The 23,674-nt window shown below is 35.9% G+C and overlaps 1 protein-coding gene across 11 annotated transcripts in view; it reads left to right on the forward strand.

Annotated features, from left to right (window-relative positions):
- The window catches only part of STXBP4 (syntaxin binding protein 4), an 82,654-nt gene that overhangs the window by 27,757 nt on the left and 31,223 nt on the right, over positions 1 to 23,674 (forward strand). For 10 of the 11 annotated variants that reach the window (XM_087750614.1, XM_087750620.1, XM_087750624.1 and 7 more), the window contains 8 exons: positions 77 to 173; positions 1,541 to 1,653; positions 2,314 to 2,400; positions 3,962 to 4,027; positions 9,749 to 9,925; positions 12,158 to 12,274; positions 12,774 to 12,823; positions 14,042 to 14,166. In XM_087750614.1, coding sequence (XP_087606740.1) covers positions 77 to 173; positions 1,541 to 1,653; positions 2,314 to 2,400; positions 3,962 to 4,027; positions 9,749 to 9,925; positions 12,158 to 12,274; positions 12,774 to 12,823; positions 14,042 to 14,166 — 832 coding nt within the window. Of the gene's footprint in view, positions 1 to 76; positions 174 to 1,540; positions 1,654 to 2,313; positions 2,401 to 3,961; positions 4,028 to 9,748; positions 9,926 to 12,157; positions 12,275 to 12,773; positions 12,824 to 14,041; positions 14,171 to 23,674 lie in introns of all 11 variants that reach the window. The other variant, XM_087750622.1, reaches the window with a different exon arrangement.

Here is a 23,674-nt window from a genome sequence, read left to right on the forward strand (position 1 = left end):
CCGTGTCCCTGCAGTCATTATCCCTCGTCCTTTCTTTTTTTTTTTTTTTCCTCCAAAATAAGTTTTCTCCTTCCAGGCATTGAATTATCTTGGGATTCAGCCCACAGATGAACAGCAGCAAGCCCTAAGGCAGCAACTTCAGAAAGATTCTAAAGGAACAGTGTCTTTTGGAGGTAATAATTTTTAATTACCATGGAAAATAATGAAATGTAGGAATATAGAAATGATAGATAATAACCACTAATATATTTTCTGCCAGTATTGGGTTGCTACTGCAAGTAAAATGGTACTTTGAGGCAAGAACCTTATTCTACTGTATAAAAATAAGCTTGGAATTCTGAAACTAAGTAATTGGAAAGCAAATCACAAATTTATCTAATTAAGAGCAGCCTTGAGAAAGTTTTGGTTTTGTGCTCACAAATGCCTAAATTTTTGCCATGACAATAGGGTACTGTAATTGTTCCAAAAATTACTTGGGAGAGTATCGATGGTTGAAGAGTCTTCTTGATCCAACTAAACTGACGGATTATTTAACTTGTTTAGTTTGTGAGAAGTAAGAACATTTAAACTATTGCACATAGAAAGAGATTTGCATGGAGACCATCATGATTCTTCTTCTTGCTAAACCTAATTCTGATGGGAATGAGTTGCTTCTGTTGGTTATGGCAATTTTGGTAGGTGACACTAACAATTTAAGAATATTTCTCATAAATTGTGAGACATATGATAGTTCTGATGCTAAAACTGATGGCAATTTCACTTTTCCTAAAGTTTATGAAAAACAGTGTCAAACACTCGTATGTGAAAAACAATTTCTTGTACTTAACCATCAAAAAAGACACTGGATTTTCAAGTACCTTCTCAAGAAAGATACTGGATCTTCCATCAGATTTTTATGTGGTGTAAACAAACTGACCTTCATATTTCCACTTTTCTGTCGTATTGTAGCAGAATATTTTTTTATACATTCACAATAAATGGGTAATCCAAGCCATGTTGATTGAGAATTCTGTGGTGTTTGTATTTAAAACTTGGTCACCATCAATTTTACCAGGTCTCTATCAGGGGTTTAAAGGACCTGCAAAGGAAACTATGAGCTGTGAGCTAGCACAAAATTTGTTTTTTCCTGCAGAGACAGTGTGTCTCCTCTAGTAAGGTCAGTTCATTGGGAAAGCCAGGTATACAACAGATGCGCAGATTTCTTTTAATTTTTCAGAGGGGTCTACCAAATGTAGAGCATCTCTAACCAGGTACTTTGAAGGTGAACTTCACACCACCTTTCGTTTTCTTTTCTCCTTCACAAATTGATTCAGGGATATTTCATCCCAAGACCTGTTTTGAACGCTTTTATTCGTACTCTTACCAGCTTTACCAAATGTTTCTGTTCAGACAGGTGTGTCTGATTTTCATATTTTCCTTTAGAAAGCTTATGGTGGGCAGACGCTTCATTTATAAAAGAGTAGCCATACACTGCGATATTAGTAGTTGTGTCGCATCCAGTCATACTGTTACTAAACTGAACTTGTGGGCTGTTTTTTAGATTTTGTTGAAGTTTCGAAGAATCTGTTCTCTATGCAATTGAATGCAACAGATTCTGGCCAAAAATCTGTAACATTTGGGGTCAATGAACTTGCCAGCTTACTGGATTCACAGGTAAAATATGTGCCTATACAGTATTTAACTGTTGGGAGGAGATTATTGGAGAGCTTACATGTAAGATTACTCCAAATCTTGGGCAGATGTTTAGAACAGCTCCATATCATGGTGTTAGTTAAAATAACGTTTCTGTGAAGCTTTTTGAAGCAACCTACTTTGCAGAAAGCAATTCACGTAATGATGTTGTGATTCGTTCTAAGTATGGACAACAGTGATTTACTGAGGTCTCTTAATGGAATACATATTGCTACTACCTGTGTGAGTGATAAACAGTTGTTGGGCCCAGTGATTTGAACTACTGCTACAGTGAAAATCGCTTTATTCTAGCAGTGACTAGAGCATTTGCAGCATAGGAATACTAAAATAAAATTATGTATGATTTAAAATATTGAAGACAACAGCAGCTATTAGTGTTGTATTCTTGGTACTTCCAAAAATATTTTATTAATCCTTTTTAACAGGAAAAATAATTGTTCCTTTGGAAGATAAGTTGGTCAATTTTCTTAAACATTTTTAGTATTTTCAGGGGCTTAAATTATTCTAAAATTAAGATTATCCTCTCATTTTATTAACAAGACCTTTTAAGATAAGATGTTGAAGATTGTGGAAGATACAGTTAGCAATACATTCTAAGCTTACATGTTTAAATACGCACAGTCTGTAACCCGTGATTCTTTGGAGGATGACATGGAAAGACTTAAGAAAGAAAGAAATGAAGCTTTAAAAGAAATGAGTAAATTAAAGGTAATATTTAATTTTTATTTGCTTTAAATTATTCAAAAGACTAATTTCTTTTTGAGTGTATATAGTAATTTACTGTTTTTCTCTTGAATTTTATGTGCGATTCTTGATGAATAACTAAAAAGGCAGAGCAAACAGTCCTAATTATGTTTGACGATTGTATGCTTACAATATATTTCTGGAGACAATGAATTTTATTTGTTATACTGAATACTAATGCATTTTTTAATTTGATTCACAGAGAAATGAGACTAAGCAGACATTTCACAAAAGTGAATTTGGAGAAGTGACTGATTTGCATAGCAATTTTATTTAGAAATGTGTGATCCTAGTAACCGCAGTGTCTGAGCATATTCTAATACCGTTGAAAGAAGTCAGAACCGGAGGATAAATTAATCTGTTTTCAAAATTAGTACTTATTTTCACAGACATTACAAAATACATAAGACATAAAGCAACAAATATATTTATTGTTTCTTAATACCCTGGGTTACAACCACGGTCCTATGCTCCTGAATTTCTTTTTTTGACAACCCAAAAGATAAAAAAATCTGGTCCTGTATTCAGCGTACCTAACTCTTGTTCTTGGACGGGAGTGGAAAATGGATCCCAGGATACAGGCCATTCTACAAATTGCCTCCTGGTCCAAAAAAATTGTTTCTTGCTATAGTTTACAAAAACAATGGGTTGACGTGCCCAAAGATCTGTTCTTCGTTCTGTGCACAAAGATTCTTCTTCTGAAAACTTGGTACTGAAATGAAAGAACCTGATTCACATTGAACATTGTCGTGGTGAACACTTACCACAGGTCCCTAAATTGCTGATGTTGAGAACTGGCAATGATCAATCTATAATTGCCTCATTTCTTATACTCTTCCCTTAACAATCTACAGTCAAATACTTGATACTGAGTGAGAAATACCCTTGATCTGACTCAGTATGAGAATCTTTATGCTTTTATAGCACTTTTTTTTTTAAACTTCCTTAGAACTTTTAACCTTCTGAAAGTGGTGCACCTACAGGCTTCTGGTATAAGTAGGTGAGTGAAAGAATGGTCAAACATGTAATGTTGAAAATAACTTGACGTGAATATTAGGTTGTACAGCGATCTGTCAAAGCCACAAAAATGTCTTTATTCTGCTCATTTGTTAGGTGGCTAGGTAACAAGAGTTAAAATGTATATTTTACATATATCACAGAAATGTTCAGTAAATAATCCTCAGATACTCATGAAACTTAAACAGTATCAATGAACTCTCTGAGTAACTAGCTTTTAGAGATTAAAATTTGGTTTTGTCACAGGTTTTATAAAAGCTGTTGATTATTTATTATTTCCACCAGAAGTTTTTAATATGTGTGTTTCTGATTATACAACATTACTAACATATGTTGTGGCCCAGAAGCATAGTAGTTGTACAGAAGGCAGTAAATACATTGATAGAAGTTAAGTATTGCTACCTGAAGTTTTGAAAGAGCTAGTTGGGTTTTAGGAATAAAAGCTCTGTCTCTTTCAGAGAGAGAGAGTTTCTTTTAATTATTTCTTCTTTTTTTTTTTTTTAAACAGGAAAACTTGTCTGAATCTGTGAATTTACAGAAACGGTTAACAGAAGAGCTACAAATAGTCAAGCAAGTATGTTGAAGTTTCTTAAAAATATAATTATTCTCTTTTTTTATTTTTACTGGTTTTTGTGGAAGGGAGAAGGGAGCACTTCTTTCTCTCTTGATGCTCGTATAGACTATACTTTCACACTGATTTCAACACAAAGTGGTTCTTTTGTTACTACAGAGGTTTTGATTAGAATTGGAGAATATTGGTCCTTAAGTTTTTAGAGCAATAATACTTCTCTGCTGTTGAATTGCGGTAGGAACGGTAGGACAAGCTGGATTAGGTAAGTTGGATAATAATGTACTAGTACCTTCTGGTCTTAAGTGTTCTTGAAGTGATTTTGCTGTTCTTAGGCAACAGTGTGCCTAATCTACAGTCATAACGTTAACTACTTTATATGTCAACCAGAGTTTTAAGTATGAAAAAATACACACACTTGACAATTCTACCTGATATTTACCAGGAAAAAAAATGGTAGCAAGTGTTTTGTGAGGAATATCTTGTTTCTGTCTCCATATCTATCTATAAGAGAAGAAATCAGAGTTCGTTATGAAATTTAGCCTTCTTGTGTCTCTTAAAGGAAATATCCAATTATATGTAAGTCTTACGACATTTATAGCCTGGATTCAAAAGCAGGTAACTCTCCTGTTTCCTGCTTCTACTGGACATCATCCTGTCAGCTCTCTCCTTCTTATGAGCTGGCCACCTTTCATCTCTCCCATACTGCTACATGTATTCCTGGTAGGTTTCTCATGGCTATCTGTTCCGTCAGATGTCATGTAAAAATGCAAGATACAGTTTAAAAATATTTCCATGTACTGTTACATTAAGATTATTTTTACGTGTTTGCTCGTATATGTAGATTTGTTCAGTGCCATCATTATCAGCTTTTATTGCTTGACTATAAAACAACCATTTGAAAGATTTTTTTTCCATTAACATTGTGATGTTGCTGTCTGTACGCTGTGGGACAGCAGGGAAATAAATTGAATTCTGGTTTTGGATAAAATTGAACTGGAAGTATGTTCCAGTAGTGCACTTTAGGTTTCCATTCACTACGGGGTGTTCCATCTGTTGCTCTAGACTAGAGCAGATGTTCAGTCCTTCAGTCTGGACTAAAGCTAGTACAAAGCACAAACCCCAAAATGCAAACAGTATGGACCTCAGGTCCTCAGCATCCGAGTGTTGCGATTCACATACCTGCTCTCATGGGGAAGGTAGACTTGGACAAGGATGGTTTAAACCCGTCTGTTTTAAGTGGCATCAGTGCCCACTTTCTATCACACGAGGTCCTCGTACCTTTATTTTTCTCTCAAGTGCTGTCATGTGATGGTGAAGGTCAGCTTTGCAGCACAAACCTCCAGGGGATGATTTTCTAGTAAGTGTTGTAAGTAACTGCTGTTGAAAGCGTTCCATATAGTGAAATGAAAGAGAAGAAATAAATTATATGTAATTACAGCGCTGTGTGACCTATTTTAGGAGATACAAGCAGGCTTTTAATGGAAATTTTAGTTCTGTTTATACTTGGTGCATTTTCAAGTGTTTTATATATATTTCTGTAGTTCAGAACCAATGTTGATACTAAGATTCATAGTTTAAAATGTTGATACTGAGATACGAAGTTTAAAAAAAACAGGCTACTTACAGTACAAATTGCCATGTAAGTTACGATGATGCATTCCTGCTTGAGCTGAAGTTAGTGAAATGAGTTAATGAGGATATTCTTGAGCCCTAATGTAAAGTAAACAAACAAACTAGCTTAAGTATGTGCTTAAGGTCTTCTGAATGCAATACAATTTAAACAATTTTTTTAAATCACTGCTTTCCTGAAAAAAACAAGTTTTTAAATGAGGATATAGGCTACCAGTCATATATTGGAGTATCTTTCGTGGTATTTCCATTGTCAACTAATTGTGAATGGCAGAGGTTACAGGTTAATTAGGACAGGCGTACAAATATTCTGGTTAATGAACATATTTTGTTAGTACCAATTCATTAAACCCTGCTTGAATCAGTAGCTAACAGGATAAACAAACTCTTTAAGGTTAGAGACATTGCTAAATTTGAAATGAAGTAGTAATTATTTCCTAGTATTCGTCTATGACAATTAAAATATAGTAATTTATATATTTTTACTTTGAGATTGTGATATAGCACTATCTTTGGGTCTTCCTTGAAACCATATGGAAGCTGAAATTGGCACAAAACATCATAGAAAGTCGCTTTTGTGTACCTGAAGTCTTGTCAACACCATGAATGTGAAATCTATAGTGATGTCTTCTGTCTTCCTGGACCAGTTCGACTGTATTTTGTGCTGCCTGAAAGTCCTGGGTCATACCAACCTCAATGATCTCTTCTTTACTCGAGCTTTTTTTATGCAGTTATTGTCAGCTGAAGCACCTCAGCTAAACATAGTAAATGTGAAAGGTCGTAAAGATAGGATGCTGTTTGTGGGTTTCCATACTGCTGGACTTGTATTTCATAGGGCTAAGATTTGCTATTCTATGCTTATGTTTTCTAAGGGGAAAAGAGGTGCTTTGAAGACTAGGACTGGAGCGGCTTCTATTTTGGAAGTGGTATATCATTTATTTCACCCTGCCTGAAAGAAATATTGGGTTTATTTTTATTTCATTGGCTTTTTTATTTTAATATGTAGTAAAGATACTCAGAGTTCTTTTAAAGGATGTTTTCAGGATACAATTTTTGTAAAATTAATGAATAAACATCATTGAATTGTAACTACAATTTTTCATGTAGTTTAAAAGAATACCTTTGTTCCAGTGTTTGTGGTGGCTGGAGTATTACTTGGATAAAACCTTCTCCTGACACTTGAATTTATCCCAGGAAGAAATAGAACCTGGCTTTGAAAGAAACCTGTACCTTGAAATTGATTCTGTAAGGATTCGGTTTCTCTCCTCCAGCCTGCAGTTTCTTATTTGTTGTAGTGGCTTCATACCAGATTAGGACAAGTGGTCCCATCAGGCATTTATATAGATGAAATATTAGCAGCTGCAGATTCCATTTCTGTTGCATCTTCTTTCATACAAGCAGTTGAATGGGACAAGAGAAAATGTTGCTGAAGCATGCTGTAATCCATCTGTTCTTCACTGGTGGGGGCCCCTTACCTGCGTAAGTACGAGAACCCACCATGTCGCCGCAGTGCCAGCTTCAGTAACTGTAGAACGGGGAAACCTGATGGTATCGGTTCCCTTTGTGCCTCCCTGCTCTAGCAAACAGCTCTGGTTTGTCAGAAAATTCTGCTAATTCGGTTGTAGCGTGTATAATTGTTTCATTGTAATGTAAGAATCCATTGTTCACTAATTATTCCTTTAGGTCTTTCACTGTTGAAATCTGGCCATACTTAGTCTGCTATTATGGAGAAATTAATATTCAACAATTGGGTTTCTGAAAAAAAACAATGGAGGAGTAAAGGCGATTCTGCATGATAAGAGATGAAACCTTTACCTCAAGGAGGTCTTATTTCAAAATGAAGACTTCCCTTTTCATTATAGCAATTTTCCCATGACTTTTCTGATGTCAGTTTATTTAAATAATTCCTACATATGCATTTTTAAGATGCCACCCTTTGTCAAGGCCTCTGTGTTCATTTATATTACTCAAACAACATCAGAGCATCTTTTCACTTTTGTCTCCAAGAGTCTTTTTCCCACCTTCAGCCTATGACTGAAGGACACCTTTGCTACTGAAGGCTACCAAATCATCCTCCATATCAGTAGGGCCCAGCTTTTCTTGCTGTGGAGTCACACTCTTTCTTAGAGTGGCAAGAAAATGCCCTCTACAGAGGCAGTAATTTTGACCTCTGCTTCTGTAGATTCATAACTTCTTAGAAGGCCCTGTGTTCTCTGAATTGTTTCTAGGAAAAAGAACTGCTATGAGCAGCTTGCAGGAGGGGTGGATTGTTCTGGTGGTCTTTCGATGAGCGCTTTCAGTAGCGGTCCCTTGCACTGCTTTCAGTGCTGTGCAAACAGGCAGCTGTAAAACCAGCCAGCCAAATAACAGAAAGACATGCAGCAATAAGCTTTTGGATAGCCTGTGTTCCCAGGTGGAGGTGATCATCATGTAGAATAGGCTCATCTAATGCTTTGTGCTTCCGAAAGGAGAAAAAAAATAAAAATCATTATACTTGCTGTCGAATTAAAGGGTATTTAAATGTCTCTCTTATCAGTTGTGTACCTATAACAGAAACTTCTAAACTATATAACACTAATGTCATCTGTACTCACTAATGATGTTGCTGTTTGCTACATATGTGATTACTTTGTCTAATGCTTTATTTTCTAAGAGACCAGAATGTCCCTGGCAATCATTCAAATTAGTATTATATTGCAAAACCATTGTAAATATGAGGATGTCCTATATATCTGTCCTTGAGATTAGTTTGCTTATGGCCTGAAATAAATATATATTGTTTATTAAGACTAACAGTGTACAGGTTAAGTCATCTGAAACTGAGATTGATAGATCATTTTACAGAAAAAACATTATGACAAAGTATAGGAAAACCTGACTTGAAGGGTATTGGTTGCACAGAACAAATTCTTCCAAGTTAAGAAATAGAAATAAATCTGCTTTTGTAAGCTTAACTGACCTGTAGACATTTATATTGTGACACCTCTTAAGTATTATATGACATTTTTTCCACAAAAATAGGAAGATTTGGTCATTTAGGTTTTTCAGAAACAGTGATTTCAAGCCTAGTTTCTAGAAGGTTATTTCCTACTTATTATAGATTCCTAGGGTGTTTCTCCTCTACACCTATGTGTTTCCCATCTAGTTCCATTCCCAACCAGGATATAGTTATAATAATTAAGTATCCTTAGCTGAGAAATTTCTAGCTCTGTCAAGTTGTATATTTAAAGCTTATAACTTTAAGGATTCAGAAAATTCATGTAAAGTGACTTTTTCCACAGATGAATAAAAAGGCTACGGGGAAGGATGGTTTATTGGGTTCGGTGCCCGTGAGCCTGTATGTCTACATCTTTGATGAGCAGTTTGTTTGTTTTTTCCTAGTGTAAACTCATCTGTTGTCCAGACCTGTAGTTTGACTTTGTAAATTTACAAATCAAAGTTAACTTGAATTAATACTCATTAGTAAAATGAACTGAGCAATATCATTCTTGAAATCAGACTTTACAACGTTTAGGGATCACGTTAGTTGAATTAAAAGCTAACCGTTTTGAATTTCCTGCTTTCCTTGCATTATTTAGATATAAATTTTATGTAACGCTCTTCTGTGATAATGCAGGATAATGATTTAAGAGCAGGAACTAGGCAGAAAAATAAAAACCAGCACTTATTCTGAGAAGAGTGTGGACTGAATACTGGCATTAGAAGTCCATCTACATGATGTGCGAACTCTGAATTGAGTGCGAATTCAGGCAATAATAATAAAATGAAGAAATAACGTCTCATTAAAGTACTTTTTTAGTACGGAAGTGATGGGGCAGATTAACAGCACCAGGTGCATTTCTATAAAACCTTTCATTCAATTAGATTTACAGTAATCATAGAATTTGTGATTTAATTTGTTGGGAACATTATCTCGCTCTGTAAATATCTGTTCTTTGTTGTTTGCACATCATACACTTAAAAATTAGCAATTGAACCATCTAACCATAAATACTAAAAGGTAGCCCTAATGCCAACTGCAGTACTTTTGAGCTGACTCTGTACTACTTTGTTAGCTGGAGTTTTAACTTTTCCATTAAATTCTGTCATCTATAGGAAGCCAAGGCAGCTGTAGAAGAGACGAGAGCCCTGCGAAGTAGGATTCATCTTGCAGAAGCTGCACAAAGGCAGGCGCGTGGAATGGAGATGGACTATGAAGAAGTAATTCGCCTATTAGAAGCTGAAATTGTAGAGCTGAAGGCTCAGCTCACTGATCATTCTGGCCAAAATAAAGTAAGAAAAGCAGTCGCCTGTTGTAGTTACCATGGTTTCCTTGCTGTTGTCATGTGTCTTGTTTTCATTTTCTTTTCATCTGCTTTTCTAAAGTAGGTCACTGTTTGTCTTGTATTATTCAATAACTGGAATGATGCGTAGTGAAGGGGGTAATGTGAAGTGTATGAGTCGTCCTTTATCCAGATATCTTTGGGCTGGAAAAATAGGAGCTAGACGCGTATGTGGGTCATAGGTCCAAATGGCATATCTCAAGCATTAAAGCATGGAATAGTTTCTGGACCGCAGATATATTGTCTTTAAAGACTATCCATATATTTGTGTGCTTCTGTATTTATGTAAAAATGGCCTTCATATTTATGTTTCTGTTAGGCAAATAATAACAATATCAAGTCTAGTACTGTTCTTAAGTAAATTTAGATTTAATCAAGATAATAATTTAAATGCTACTAACAGTATCCTGCCAATTTTTATTTTTTTTTTTAATTGAGCTTCATATTTTAAAACCACTTTATCTCCAGTGAGGCATTTAAAAACATGCTAAGGAATAAAATATTTGAGGTACTTTTAAATTTTTCCCCATAATTGTGGATCTGTTTTCTACATGCAGTTTGAACAAGTGCAAGCAGGTTGGCATTTGTGTGTTTACCTTGTTTTTCTCATGAAAAATGGATGTGCATACGAATTGATGAAGAAAACCTACTGAAATGTTGCCTTATTTCATCATGAGAATTAGTTCAATATTACAAGGTATTAAAAGGTAAAACTGAGTTCTATCGTAGAGAAGCTTGCAAAGAAGCAACACGGACAGTATGTGTAGCTCCCAGGGAGGAATTCCTCTCATCTAATTGTGAGCGTGTGTGATGAGATGAATCACACCTTACAGGTTTTTCTTCCCGAACCTCTTGGAGAGATGCCTCCATCTTTGTCAGGTATTTTTGAAGCACTCTTTGTGCTTGAATAAATATCAAAATGTTAAGAAATTCAGAGCGTATGGGTTGCTTTCTTAGAGATTTGTTTCCGAGATGCTAGCTTGAATTCCTGAAATTCTGAGTGAACACTTGAATATCTGATTTGAGATTTGATGCTCTGCATTTCTTGTTCAAAAGAAGCATTATCAAGTAGGTACCAACTCTATGGTATACTCTTTTTAGTATAAAAGAGTGAGGGCCCTCTGAGGGCTTACCAGCTCCTTCTCCAATAGTGGACAGGGAGATTACCAAAGAAAGGTGTTTTAATCAACAGATTCTTTAACATTCAGAGTGATCATGATTCTGCTGCTTCGTACAGTGTATACAAACAAATGTGTGTACTCTTTTGCTTCAAGTAAAGATAATAAATGGGTTTTGGTGAGTTTTTGTAAGAGTTTTATAGTAGGTAGTGGGCTTTCGGAGAAGATCACCTACAGTGATGTAAAAGTTTCTTTTTAATGATAGTGATATTTTCTTAATTTTGGAGAGCTCTGTTCAGCAGATTTTGGAGAGCTCTGTTCAGCAGACAGCTTAGCTAAACAAACCTGCCCATACACACGTGAAGACTTTACCTGTGGTCCTCTCACACAAACAGTGCCAGGGACTCAAGCTGAAACCTGGAGCTTCCAGAACTTGATCTCATGGGGCTCACGTTCTCCGTAGCTGAAGTACAAAGGGGTGCACAACACTGATCAATAGGTTATGCAAGTGCGTGTAGAGAAATCCTAGGGGGTCATTTTCTCCAAGATATGTCATAATTGCTCTGTTGGCCAAAATATGTACAGATGCAAACTAGTGGACTGAGTTCGTTCACATACCGGCTATTTATGCCACCCTGCTGGCCGATACTGTCACCATCAGGTTGGTATTTTTGATCCATTCACATGAATCAGTTCAAACTGTCTTAAGTTTCAGCCATATACTGTTGCTAGCTGCCAATTTCAATATACCTTTATATCATTTGCCAAAATCTGTTGGAGTTTGGGAGCTGATTTGCCAGCAGATCAGGCATACCTGCCTCAGGAGCAGCTATGTTTTTCAGAAATGGGGTGTGTGTGTGTGTGTGTGTGTGTGTGTGTGTGTGTGTGTGTCTGTGTGTGTGTGTGTGTGTGTCTGTGTCTGTGTGTCTGTGTCTGTGTGTGTCTGTGTGTGTCTGTGTGTCTGTGTGTGTGTGTGTGTAACATTTTTCAATTCACACACCATGTATCTATGTGAGCCATGGGAGAAAATTATTAGAATAAAAGCCTTAAAATATCTTTCCCAGGATAACATCCAAGACTTGAGAAAGAGAGTTACAGTGCTTGACTGCCAGCTGCGGAAATCAGAATCCGCTAGGAAGACCTTTGAGGTGGCTACTGAAAAATTGCTACAATTTGTAGAGGTAACTTTGCCTTTCATTTCTAGCAATGTTTTATTTGAAAGTTTTGTGTTGATGTTTCTGAGGAATAAACATAGTAAACTGACTACAGACTAGTTTGCAGAGATCCTTTCATTGCTAGAAATAAAGAGGGTGTATAAGTGTACAGATCCCTGTAGGAATTTACTTAATCTTTATGTTTTGCTGTACAGTAAACAAATGAAACTGATCAGATAATTTTTTTTCATCTAACTTTTCACAAACTCGTATCAATTTCTGTGAAATTCCCCAGAGGAAAAAGGCAGAAAAAGTAATATTTGATAATATTTTGAAAAGTTATGAAACAAAAAAATTGATGTTGTTGTATTTATTTCATTTAAAGGGGTTATAACATTTTGGTTTTTACTTTTACGTTTCTAGCAAATCAAATCCCCTACACCCAACTAGAACACCAAATCATAAGGTATTAACTTTTTAACTGTGTTGATTTATAAACTGTTAACTTCTTGACTATGGCCAACAGGTTGTGCACGAAATACTTTCAGACAGCTCCACGTCCTCGACAGTTTTAAGGTAATGAAATGGCGTAGTTATTAATATTGAAACAGCAATATTAATATTGAAAAACTCTACTACTGTTTCAAAGTCTCCAAAAACTGTCTTGTAGCTGTTTTTCCTACATTTTTTTGCTGTATGTTTCTGAGTGTCATTTTATTGGAGGAATGGGAATAGCATGAATTATAAATTAGGCTTTCAGGATACAGCTTCATTAAAAAGCTCAGAATTAAATTAAAACAGTTAGTAATTACATAGCTATGGTTGCCTGGATTTTTCCCTAAAGTAATTATAATGTGCTAAGGATTAGTTAAAATTGCAAGGAACCTTAACAGTGACTTATAATTTTTTTTTATTATTATTATTATTATTATTATTATTATTATTATTATTATTATTATTATTTAGATTTGCCCAAGCGATTTTGCATCATCATTAATCCAGTAGCATATAAATAAATTGATAACATGTATATCCATTTAAGTTTTATTACTTTTCTTGTTTAAAAAGGTACCTAGGAATATTCAACAAGATTTAGAGCAGCCTTTGGTCCTTCAGAATACCAGCAAGGTTGTGCCTGTATATGCCAGATAGTGTTCCATTAATAATTACGGAACAGTAAAGTTGTTTGGTCTCTGTCCTGCCATGTTTTTTAGTAAAGCTCAAATCAAATTTATTTAAGTGAAGTTAGCTGGAACTTTATTTCAAAAAAAATCTGCAGGATCAGATCAACTATTATATTGTAGATGTCTGTGTTCTCATCTGCTAATCCTAATCAATTAAATGCAGTTCCCATTGGCACTGCACAAGAGTTGCACATTCTATAAAGTTCATAGACTTTATTTTAGTAAATGGTTTGAAGAATAAAACACAAAGCTAAGGTGGCAAACTGACTCACTAGCAGCGAAGAAGATAAGAATTGGATCCCCTAAAGCAGTGTCCCTTCTTAAATGCTGATATGAAAATTACTTTTAGGTAAGTTACTTTCCTGACGCCCACTGAGTTCTTGACACTTGATTTGGAGACATGAATGTTGTTTGAATTGAACTTTCCTAATACCTATATTGTACAGGCAGAACTGCTTCTGAGGCAAATTCATCAGTTTGGTAGTATGAATCTTTTTTTGCTCATACAGTGAGACCAAAACCAATCTAGAACCACAAGTTTACTTTATTGAAAGTAGCAATTTCTTTCATAATCGTACAAATAAACACTTACTATTTTCTGTTCTCTTAGTGACAGAAGAACAACATTGTCTACTAAAGCACGGCTGGGAAGGATTGGACCTACTGTCACAACAGCTCTTGCAGCAGAAGCCAGAGACCTTGCCAAGTCTGTCCGTGCCATTTTGGAAGTGGACTGTGAGTGAGTGTGTGCATGTCTGCATGTATACACATGCATAAATACTTTCTTTCTTCCATCAAACATTGTGGCTTTAGCATCTTGCTTGCTAATTGAGAGTAGCGTGTTTCGGTAGTCACCATGTGGGTTTTTTTTCCAAATGTGGAAAAAGGATCCTGAGTAGAGGTTCTGCTTGGATTGGGTTAGGACTGTGATGTAGGTAAGGGGTTCAGAGTCCAGTGTCTTTCAGAATGGTGGAAGGCCTATAAACCCAGGAAGAGGGCTGCTGCTGCTGCTAAGGGCCATTCCTTTGTTTTTCTAACCCTAACCCTTACCATAACCTAAACTTACCCTACCCACAGTCAGAACCTTCTCCTACAATTGGACTGTTTTCATATGGTGATTTGGCCACTTTTCTGTTGTGTGCTTCACCCAGTAGAACTTGTTCACTGTCTTATTTTTTCATTTCATTCCAAGATTACAGAGCTGCTTTAATTCTGGCTGCTTAAGGTTTAATCAGTACTTCCTAGGACTGATATAGAATGCAGAATTAGGAAAAACTAGTATCTGTCTAGAGTTAGAAGTGGTTTTCTCTGTTAATGCCCTTAAAATAGTAAGTGCGTTTCCTCCTTACCTTTAAGCAGATATCCCAGGATAGTTTGCGTGCATTTTACCAGTGTCAAATGGGTGTAATAATAATGACCATATTTAAGTAAATTGGGTATATTTTCTAATTCACTGAAGGTTGTGGAATAAATAATAGTGAGACTTTTACAGAAAATGCATAGAGTAAACAAAGAACAAATAAGTAAATTAAATAAGTCTTCGTAACAAACAGTTTTTTGAATTCTAATAAGTCACAGAATGTTTTTGGATCATAAATATTCTTCCAGGAAAACGTGTCGGGTATTTCCTTATGTTATTTCTCATAGCATGTATGTTGTTTTGTTAATTGTCAGTTGAAAATTTCTTCTGTTTTTATTAAACCAAAGAGAGGAGTTTTGTTCCTTTCTTACTATTCTTTTACTAGCTTTTAATAAGAATACAGTGGTTTAATAAATCAAGAAAATATTTATTCTTCTGAGGTTTAACCTGGGAGTAGGTAGACGTTTCTGAAAAGACTTGATAAGTCAGAGATGTGTAATACATTTCATCCCATTCTAGACGGGTTGATTGGGCAAGTGATATATTCTATGCAAGCTGAAATTAGGCGCCTGTTAGAGTGCAGTAAAGCCAAGGGATGGTACTGGAGACTTCAGTGAGTGGCAGATCATTTAGAGATCTCTCAGTGGATTCAGTTTTTCTTTTTACCTTTGTTTTTCTGTTTCCCTTGCCTTTTGCACAGTCTCTTTACTTTTGGGTTTATCAACAGGCTTTTATCTAACAAGGACCTCATGAAAGGAAAAATGGAAGTGTAACATTAAAAAGTTATTTTGGTTTCGTTAATAGCATTCATCACTCTTCCAAAACCAATATACCAAGGACTTTCTGTAATTCTAAATTCTTGCTCTAAACCTTAGGAGGAAGAAGTCAGAAGTAAGCATCACATGGGATTCTAGAGACTTGGTGTTCCTTGTCTCAAAAGACATCACCTGAAACTCATTGGTGGGAGTATTTCCATTGACCTTGATGGGCTTTAAACAAAAGTGGTGAATGCAGTCTGAGTCAACAGGATTTTGGAAGATAAGCTTTAATAACTCAGATATAGATCTTTCTTCCAAGATGCAAAGGATGCATCAGAGTGAGAAGATTTCTCCAAATATTTAGAAAACCAGAGCATTATTGTTAAGGATTTTTAAAAGTGAATTTTGAAGTCAGGAAATGCCCTTGAGGAAACAAATCCTCCAGAGCTTTTAAACCTGGTATCAGTTCATCAGTAAAGAAGATAGATATTTTTATTTAAAATTGGATGTGAACCGGCAGAATAAATCATTCATAGCACCGGAGGTCAGTGCAGGTTCAGTGTCAGTTCAGTATGCACCTTCATCAAACTATAATTAGAATATAAAGTTATTCCAGAGTACGTTTTTTCCTGGAAAACTTAAAGCAGAAAATTAATGCCAAAATGAGGAATATGAAGATTTCCAGAATCATGTAAAACTAGCAGAATTTCTTGACTGTAACGCTCTGTTTTCATACAGGAATGTTTACAAAATGTTATTCTGCTGAATTTACATGAACATGTATCAGATAGTGTCTTAATGAAGATTTTATTGCTGTAGGGAGAGAATGTAGCCTGTAGTTTCATTTGGAGATACGTGTATATCCTCAGGTCATTAACAGAAGTCTGTTCCCGTTGGTAAAAATTCTGCTAGTTCATGACCAGTTACTGTAATAAACTGCATGCAGTTAGAGATCTAAGAAACAGTTGTGGCTTCTTATACGATTCCCGGTTCAGATCATGAAAATGATTGTATATTTTGATCATATTTACCTATAGTTGAGCAGACATGTCAGTTCTAATCCAGCTTAGCTGGATTGATTTGCAAAAATAAAACAGAAATGGCCTGACACATTGCAGGAGTTTTTGCAAAACTGGTGAATTATGATTGACAATAATCATCGTATCAGAGATTTTAATATCCTTTTTACATTGTTTGGGAATTAATTAGGAAGGGGCTAAATAAATAACATTTGTTGAGGAAATGTTTCAAGATATGAAAAATGTCTTATTTGACATTATTTATGCAACACTTCTCTATTACATCACTCTATGGAGAAGAAAGCAAAATCAGAAGATAAAAAAATTGTTCAGAGGTGTCCAGAATATTAGAATTAGAGTGACTGGAGGGGGTGAAAAGAATAACAGTGGCCAGGAGAGGAGAGAATTGTTTTTCCACCAGTGGCAATGGTAGAGTTCTGCCACACTGCATGGTTTCTATCACACTACGCAGGAGATCGTGCAAGGAGAACTTTTCGTTCTAAATGCAGCTGAATTCTAACATGTGGTTGTGTCAACCATAATAAGTAGGATACATGTTAGAAAGCTCTGGAGCCATAGCAGGGATCCATTCTATGAACCTAAGAGTTAAAAATAGCTCTGCAGAGAAGGATTTAAAGACTGAACGTCATCCTTCTGAGTTCATTCTGATTTGGAGAGTATTACAGATAGATTTGGGCTCTGACGAGCTCGTGTATGAGATTAAAGCTTTAAAGCTTGCTCTCTTTCTCTCTGTCAAAAAAAAAGTGGTTAAGGCAGAATGACTATTTAATAGCATGCTGTCTGCAGTCCCCTCTGTGCCAGATTCTCACAACACGTTTCCCATGTGATCTTCAGTTTTCTTGCAGATGGGCTGTCATGCAAAGGGGGCTCTCATGTATGTAGCATTTCATAAATATCATACATCAAAGAAAAAAGTATAATAGACGTTACTTTGCAGACTGGAGGTTTTCCTTTTTTCCAGAAAGATGTCCACAACTTAATAATTGGTTAATGAATTTTTAGAGAATTGGAGTGAATGTTTTTGAGATTGCTAAGTGGATAAAAATGTATAGCTGGGCAGCCATCATGATATATTTTACCTTCTGAATAGACCTTCTTTTTCAGTATTTGTTTCATTTTGTACAACATGAAGTAAAGGAGCCATAATAAAAATACCTTCTTGATTCATTTACAATACCACTGAAACAAAGCCTAGGTGCAAAGACAAGGTTGTGGGGTGTTCTTCCAAAAGAAAACAGCTTCCCTTGTTAAAGATCATCCTTGACATCCAGGTCAAAATGACATTATTTATGAATTAGCCACACAAACGGTCCTCTTCCTGTGTAACAGCATGACATTTTGCCTGAGGGAAGAGGTTTCAAGAAGTTCAGTGTATTCTTGAAAATCCGCAAGTACATATTGCCTTGTGATAATGCTGCAGATCAGTTTTCAGCTTTGTAGGTTGAATGACAGCTATGTGAAGCCAGTTTGGCAAGTCTTCAAGTGAGCACTCTGTTTGAAAAAAAAAAAAACAAAAACCAACAAAAAAAATAATTTTCCAGTGCTTACTACTACAGGATCCTCAAGATCCAGAAATGCAAATAAGAAAGTAATAAACAGAATAACCAAGCTCATCCCTTGAAAGATTCATCCTTCATCTTCTTGAAAGACTGTAAGCTGTTTTTAGATACTAAGTCTTTAGAGGCCTTTCTGCTTTGTAGAATACAAGCATCTCCTGAAGACATAAAGAAAATTACTTTCATCATACAAAGGATGATAATGCCTCAGTGAAAGAACTGTAGCATTTAAAAGTAGTTGCTGGCTGCACTTAGTAGACCACATGGTGCAAATCATGCTAAAAAGAATTGAGAAACCATTTTCTTCTTTTCTGTTACAAAATTAGAAAAGAAATACTCTTGGTACTGGTAATGGCCAAAATCTGATTAACCCTGGAACATACTTATCTCTTCATAAAATAGCAGGCAGTCGGCATTTTGAGATGTGCGCGAGCATAATGCAGCTTTCAAGTATTTTGACTGCTAATTTCCTCACTTGGCCTCTGAAATTTCTATCCAAAAATACAACCTTGCTCTTGCTGATATAATCCCAGCCATCAGTGTCCATTAAGTGCTATGAAGCCTGCTTCTCTGCTCAGCAGGAACTCAAGCAGTGCATCTTGAACTATTTTTTCCCATCATGTTCCTTTAATCTGTTGTCAGCCCTGGGATCTGACACATGGCAATCATGCTGAAGTTCACTAAAATGATCTCCAAATTAACATAGCTTCCAAAAATCCTACTTACCTTAGTGATACTGATCTTGCTAGTCACGGTAGTTGCTATACATTTGATTATGGAGATCCTACAGGCAGAAGTTTAGTTGCCCAGTTTTCGTATTCATTTTCCTTGTATGCTGACTACTATAAAAAGAAGGCAATGGGAACTGCTGGTGGTCGGCATCCATTAGTGCTTGTTCTCTTGATAGTTACGTTGCTTTTGATTTTTGGACCAGAGACAGTCTTACATCTCGGGCTTTAAAAGCTGAAATATGGAATCTATCCGTTTCTTCAGTTTAGGGGTTTTTTTAAACTATATTATGGTCAATTGCCAAAATCATTCCATATTCAGCAAAGTGTTAGTCGTCCCTTCCCATTCTTTTGACAGTGTGGGTGGAACAAAGTTATAAGGTAGAGTAGCAAGTCTTCGCAAATAACAATTTTGCTGTTTTGAGAAGAGCTAATATTGTTAAGTATTCGTATTTCTTTTACTTATATGTTGCAGCCCTGGTGTGTTTGTTTATTACAACAGAATTAATGCCATATACATGATTACTAGTTTGTCCTTGAAATTAAAGATACAACAGTGCTATAATTTTGTACAGATAATTGGCTGTAGTTCATCAGGAGAGTTCTGAAAAAGTTGACATGTAAGCGTGGGCTGTTCCCTCCCTCACTTTTTGGTTTATGTCTGTACATCAAAATCCAGATGTAACTAACACAGGTAGGCATACCCTGGCTCACTTGACTTTTGTTAACTGGGCTGGTGATATTAAAGATGCATTTGCAGAGGCTGAATATCAAAATACGAGTCTTCTGTTGACCCCAAGAATATTGTCTGATTGCTGCTGTCTGCTGAAGCTCAGGCTGCTATGTCTTTTTATATTTTTAGTATCAGAAAGAGAAAATTATTTCCTGCAAGATCATCTTTGTGGGGACAATTCTGCACTGGGAGGATAGCATACCTTTAATATTCTTTCAGCTAATAAACTAGAACTGTACCTTTTCTTCCTTACTGGAAGAGCTGCTTGTCAAAAAGCAACATAATGATAACTAAAGAGATAACTCTGTGTGTTCATTGTTCTGGCAAGGCCATAAATATTTCAGTGAATTACTGAAATCCGTAATAGAAGAGACCTATTAAATTATACAATGTATATCCTGAACACATCTGTACAGCTCCCCTTTTTAATAGTTTTTGACTAGCAAAAGCAATAAATCTTAAAATCAGTGCTGTATCCTTTAAAGATAAAGAGGTTACGTTTGTCAGTTAAACGTTTTCTGAGACAGTACTTCCATTAGAAAATATTAATTTGGTGAAATTGAAAGTTTCAAAGGAATAATATGTTTTAACAACAAAAAAGAGGTGAGTTTTCCCAAAAGAGAATTTGTCAACTGTTTTATCCAGTGGAAAATTTGAGTTTTACTAGTCCCTGAAGGTTGAAGAAATTTTCCTCAAAGCGAAAATATTTAATGGGAAGGTAATTTCATTCTTGTAGAAAGTAATAATATTAAGTTATTAAAAGAACTTTTTACTGTTGAATCTTTTCTGAGTAGGCATTTTAAAACAAAAAGATAAAGTCCAGAATGACATTGTTGATTTTGGAATATGACCTGGTCATCAGTGGCTCCTTCTGCTTGCAGAATCATGCTGAATTTTGAGCTTGTGGGGACTGCTATCTTTTTCCCCGAGAATATTGTCACTGTAGCCTCATGTAGCATCATGGCATTATACCAAATGGTGTCAACTTCTCAAGAACAATGCTCCAAAATCCATTTTTCCTTACACAGGAGCAGGAGTAGGTGTGCCTGTAGCATGTCTTCCTGGCCTCCACTGAGTTCTGAAGGCAACAAGAGACAAAACCTCTTCCTTATGTAGCCAAAGTATCTCCCAGTTTGTCTTGAATTCATAATTTAGTTACTTTCTTGTTTGCTCGGTCTCATCTTGTAGGGACAACAAAGGGCGAGACAAGATAGAGCAAGCAAGACAGGAGCTTCGTGCTGCTGCTGAATGCATCGCTTGATTTAGTCTCTGTGGGGCAGTGGTTTTCTGGTTTCCAGCTCTACTCAATGGAAAGCTTGGTAGGAACTAGGAGCAGTTGTCTTCCAGTTCAACATGTGCTCTGGATCGTAGGTCCCTGCTATCAACCACACGTTGTGAGTGAGTGACACTAAGCAGAAACAGTGACTACTGCACAAACTGATAGTTTGTCCAAAAATTAAATGTAAGGTAGCAAGAAATTTTCATACTATTTTTTATTAAATTGCAGAGTACCCACATTTCTTTACTGATCTGAAAACTTTGCTAGCACAACAAAGGAATATAGCTTGGGAATTGAAATAAAACTTAGTAATTTTCCTGTTACATCTTCAATGATGTAAACTGAGGATAAACCTTGACTTAATTTTAATTGTTCCAATATGTAACATCAAATACACGAGATAAGAAGTGGATCCCTTTTGCCCTGTAATATAGACATTGTTGAATATTTGCCTCATGCTGAAAATGAGAATGTTTCATTAAAAACTTGATAGCTTATCAGCAACTCTTTAGATACACTGCAAATCAGATGACAATAAGAAACCCGAAGGTGAACAATTTATGTACTTTCAGAAAAATTAGAATTCAAAGTTGCATGACAGGGAAAATGGTTTCTGTAATCCTCAGAAAAAAACCTGAACTTATTTAATACAATTTTACAAGGACACAGTCCAGAATTTAAAAGCTTATTCTACATAACGGTTTACTGCAGCAAGACTTTGAATCTTCTGCACATCATTTGCATTTCCAATTTTGCCTGCATGGTAAATAAGAATGAAGAGTTGTAATTTTGACAGTGTACAAGTACTGTAATTCCAAAAGGAAAATCTATCCAAGAATTTTAAAATGTTTCATTGCAACAGAAAGGAAGCGTTCCACTTGAGAAATGTAATAGTATACAATTTTTAAAATATTTCCAATTTAAATTAAATTAAAATGAGCGTGCATGGATATTAAATAAAAAACGGAGCGGTAGACCTGTGAGACAAGTCCATTCTTCAGTCTGTAAATCTAATATGATCTGCTTTATTTCCATCACTTGCACACCTTGATTAAAATTATTATCCCCATTTTAAGGAGGAATTTGAGCCATGAAGCAGCTGACTCGCTCATTCGGGGCCAGGGGGAAGGCAAGGATTTAACAGAAGTCTCCTGAGTTAAAGAAATGATTTTTTTTTTTTTTTTTTTCCCCCTGACCAGGCGTCATATCAGTATTTCTTCCTGGAGAGTAACCTACTATTGCTAGAATCTATTACAGTATAGATAGTATTCTTCTGCATTCTTAGATAACTGTTAGATTTGTTAGTGATTTATAAAAATTCTTTCTTTCTGTTTTATCATTACTGTATGTTGTATTTGTGCAGTGCATTTTCATTGAACAAGAATGTCAGTTGGTGCCTTGACTGTGGAACAGTGTCAGGTAGCACCTTTACACTGTCTTACCCTCTTAAAGGCTTCGTTAGAAAAGCAGAACGACTAATGAGGAAGCATAGACTTAAGAACAGAGAGAACCAGCATAGGCTCTGGTAAAGGTTTCTGAAAAAGTTTTACTGGTTTTGGTTTCTTGCCTTTTTTTATTGTAATTGCTATATTTTGGTACTGTATGTTTGATGCTATATTTCAGTGTTGTGTACTTGATCTGAATTACATTCTTAATGCATGGTTATCCACATATTTAAAAGTAATTTAGAATTACAGCTGTGGTTTCCAAGCTGTAGTTTGTCAACAGCCACTGAACCACAAAACTCTTATAACTGATTTACAGCTTGTCCACAGAAACATAGCACTTTTACATTCTTTTCAATTCCAATATTTGTTATGATGATCTACGAGAATTTTGGAGGGTGGGTAGCGATGCCTGACTCAAAACAATCTGACACCACTGAGCTATAGCATCATCACTGCTGAAACAGCCATATTTCAGTGTCTACCTGTACTTAAAAGCAGTGCCCATAATAAGGCCAACGAAGCCAAATCAAAGTTGAGTAGTTTATTAGAAAGGCAGCAGACAGCAAAATAACTTTCACAGCTTCACCTTTGGCTGTGTTTTTGTTGTCGGTTTGGTTTGGTTTTAGTATTATTACTGGGGTGTGAGTTCAGGTGCTATCCCACGAGCCTAAAAACAACATACTGTAAAGCCTGTTTCTTTGGCCAGGATTGGTTTGGTTTTACAATAAATACTTGGAAGGAGACAAGCAAAGAGTTGTTTGATACATAATATAATTAAAATATGATATCCTGGGAACACAAGACATAAAAATGTCTTGTAAATGGGAAGCAGAAGAAATGTCTGTGTGTAATGTAAATTATACGAAAGTTTAGAAAACTAGGACTCAGATAGTACTTTGCCATGAGGGAATCAGAAAAGATTTGGCTAGAAAGGACCTCCAGCAATTAGGTAGTGTATCCACCTGCCTCCAGCAACACGAATTGTATCTACATGAATCCAAATGGGTGTTTGTCTAGCATATTCCACAGCTGCTGGAGGCTAACTATTCCCATCCTTAATTATCTCTGCCATTAGAAAGCTTTTCCTTTGGCCTAAATCCTCTTCATTGCACTTTAAGCCCATTACTCCTTATCTTCATCCCTATAGTTATTGAAAACACCCTACTCCCTTCCCTTTTTGTGGCAGCTTTGCACATATTTGAAGACCATATCATGTCTCCACTCTGTTTTCTGTTCCCCAAAATAAACTAAGTGATACCAGTTTGCTCATGTTTTCCTTACAAAGCTTGTCTTCTAGCCATTTCATCACCCTTGCATTTCTCTGAATGCTCTCCAATTCAT

Source organism: Nipponia nippon, unplaced genomic scaffold (genome assembly GCF_047370975.1).
Source record: "Nipponia nippon isolate SJK-2023a ecotype South Korea unplaced genomic scaffold, ASM4737097v1 scaffold_14, whole genome shotgun sequence".
NCBI lineage: Eukaryota > Metazoa > Chordata > Aves > Pelecaniformes > Threskiornithidae > Nipponia > Nipponia nippon.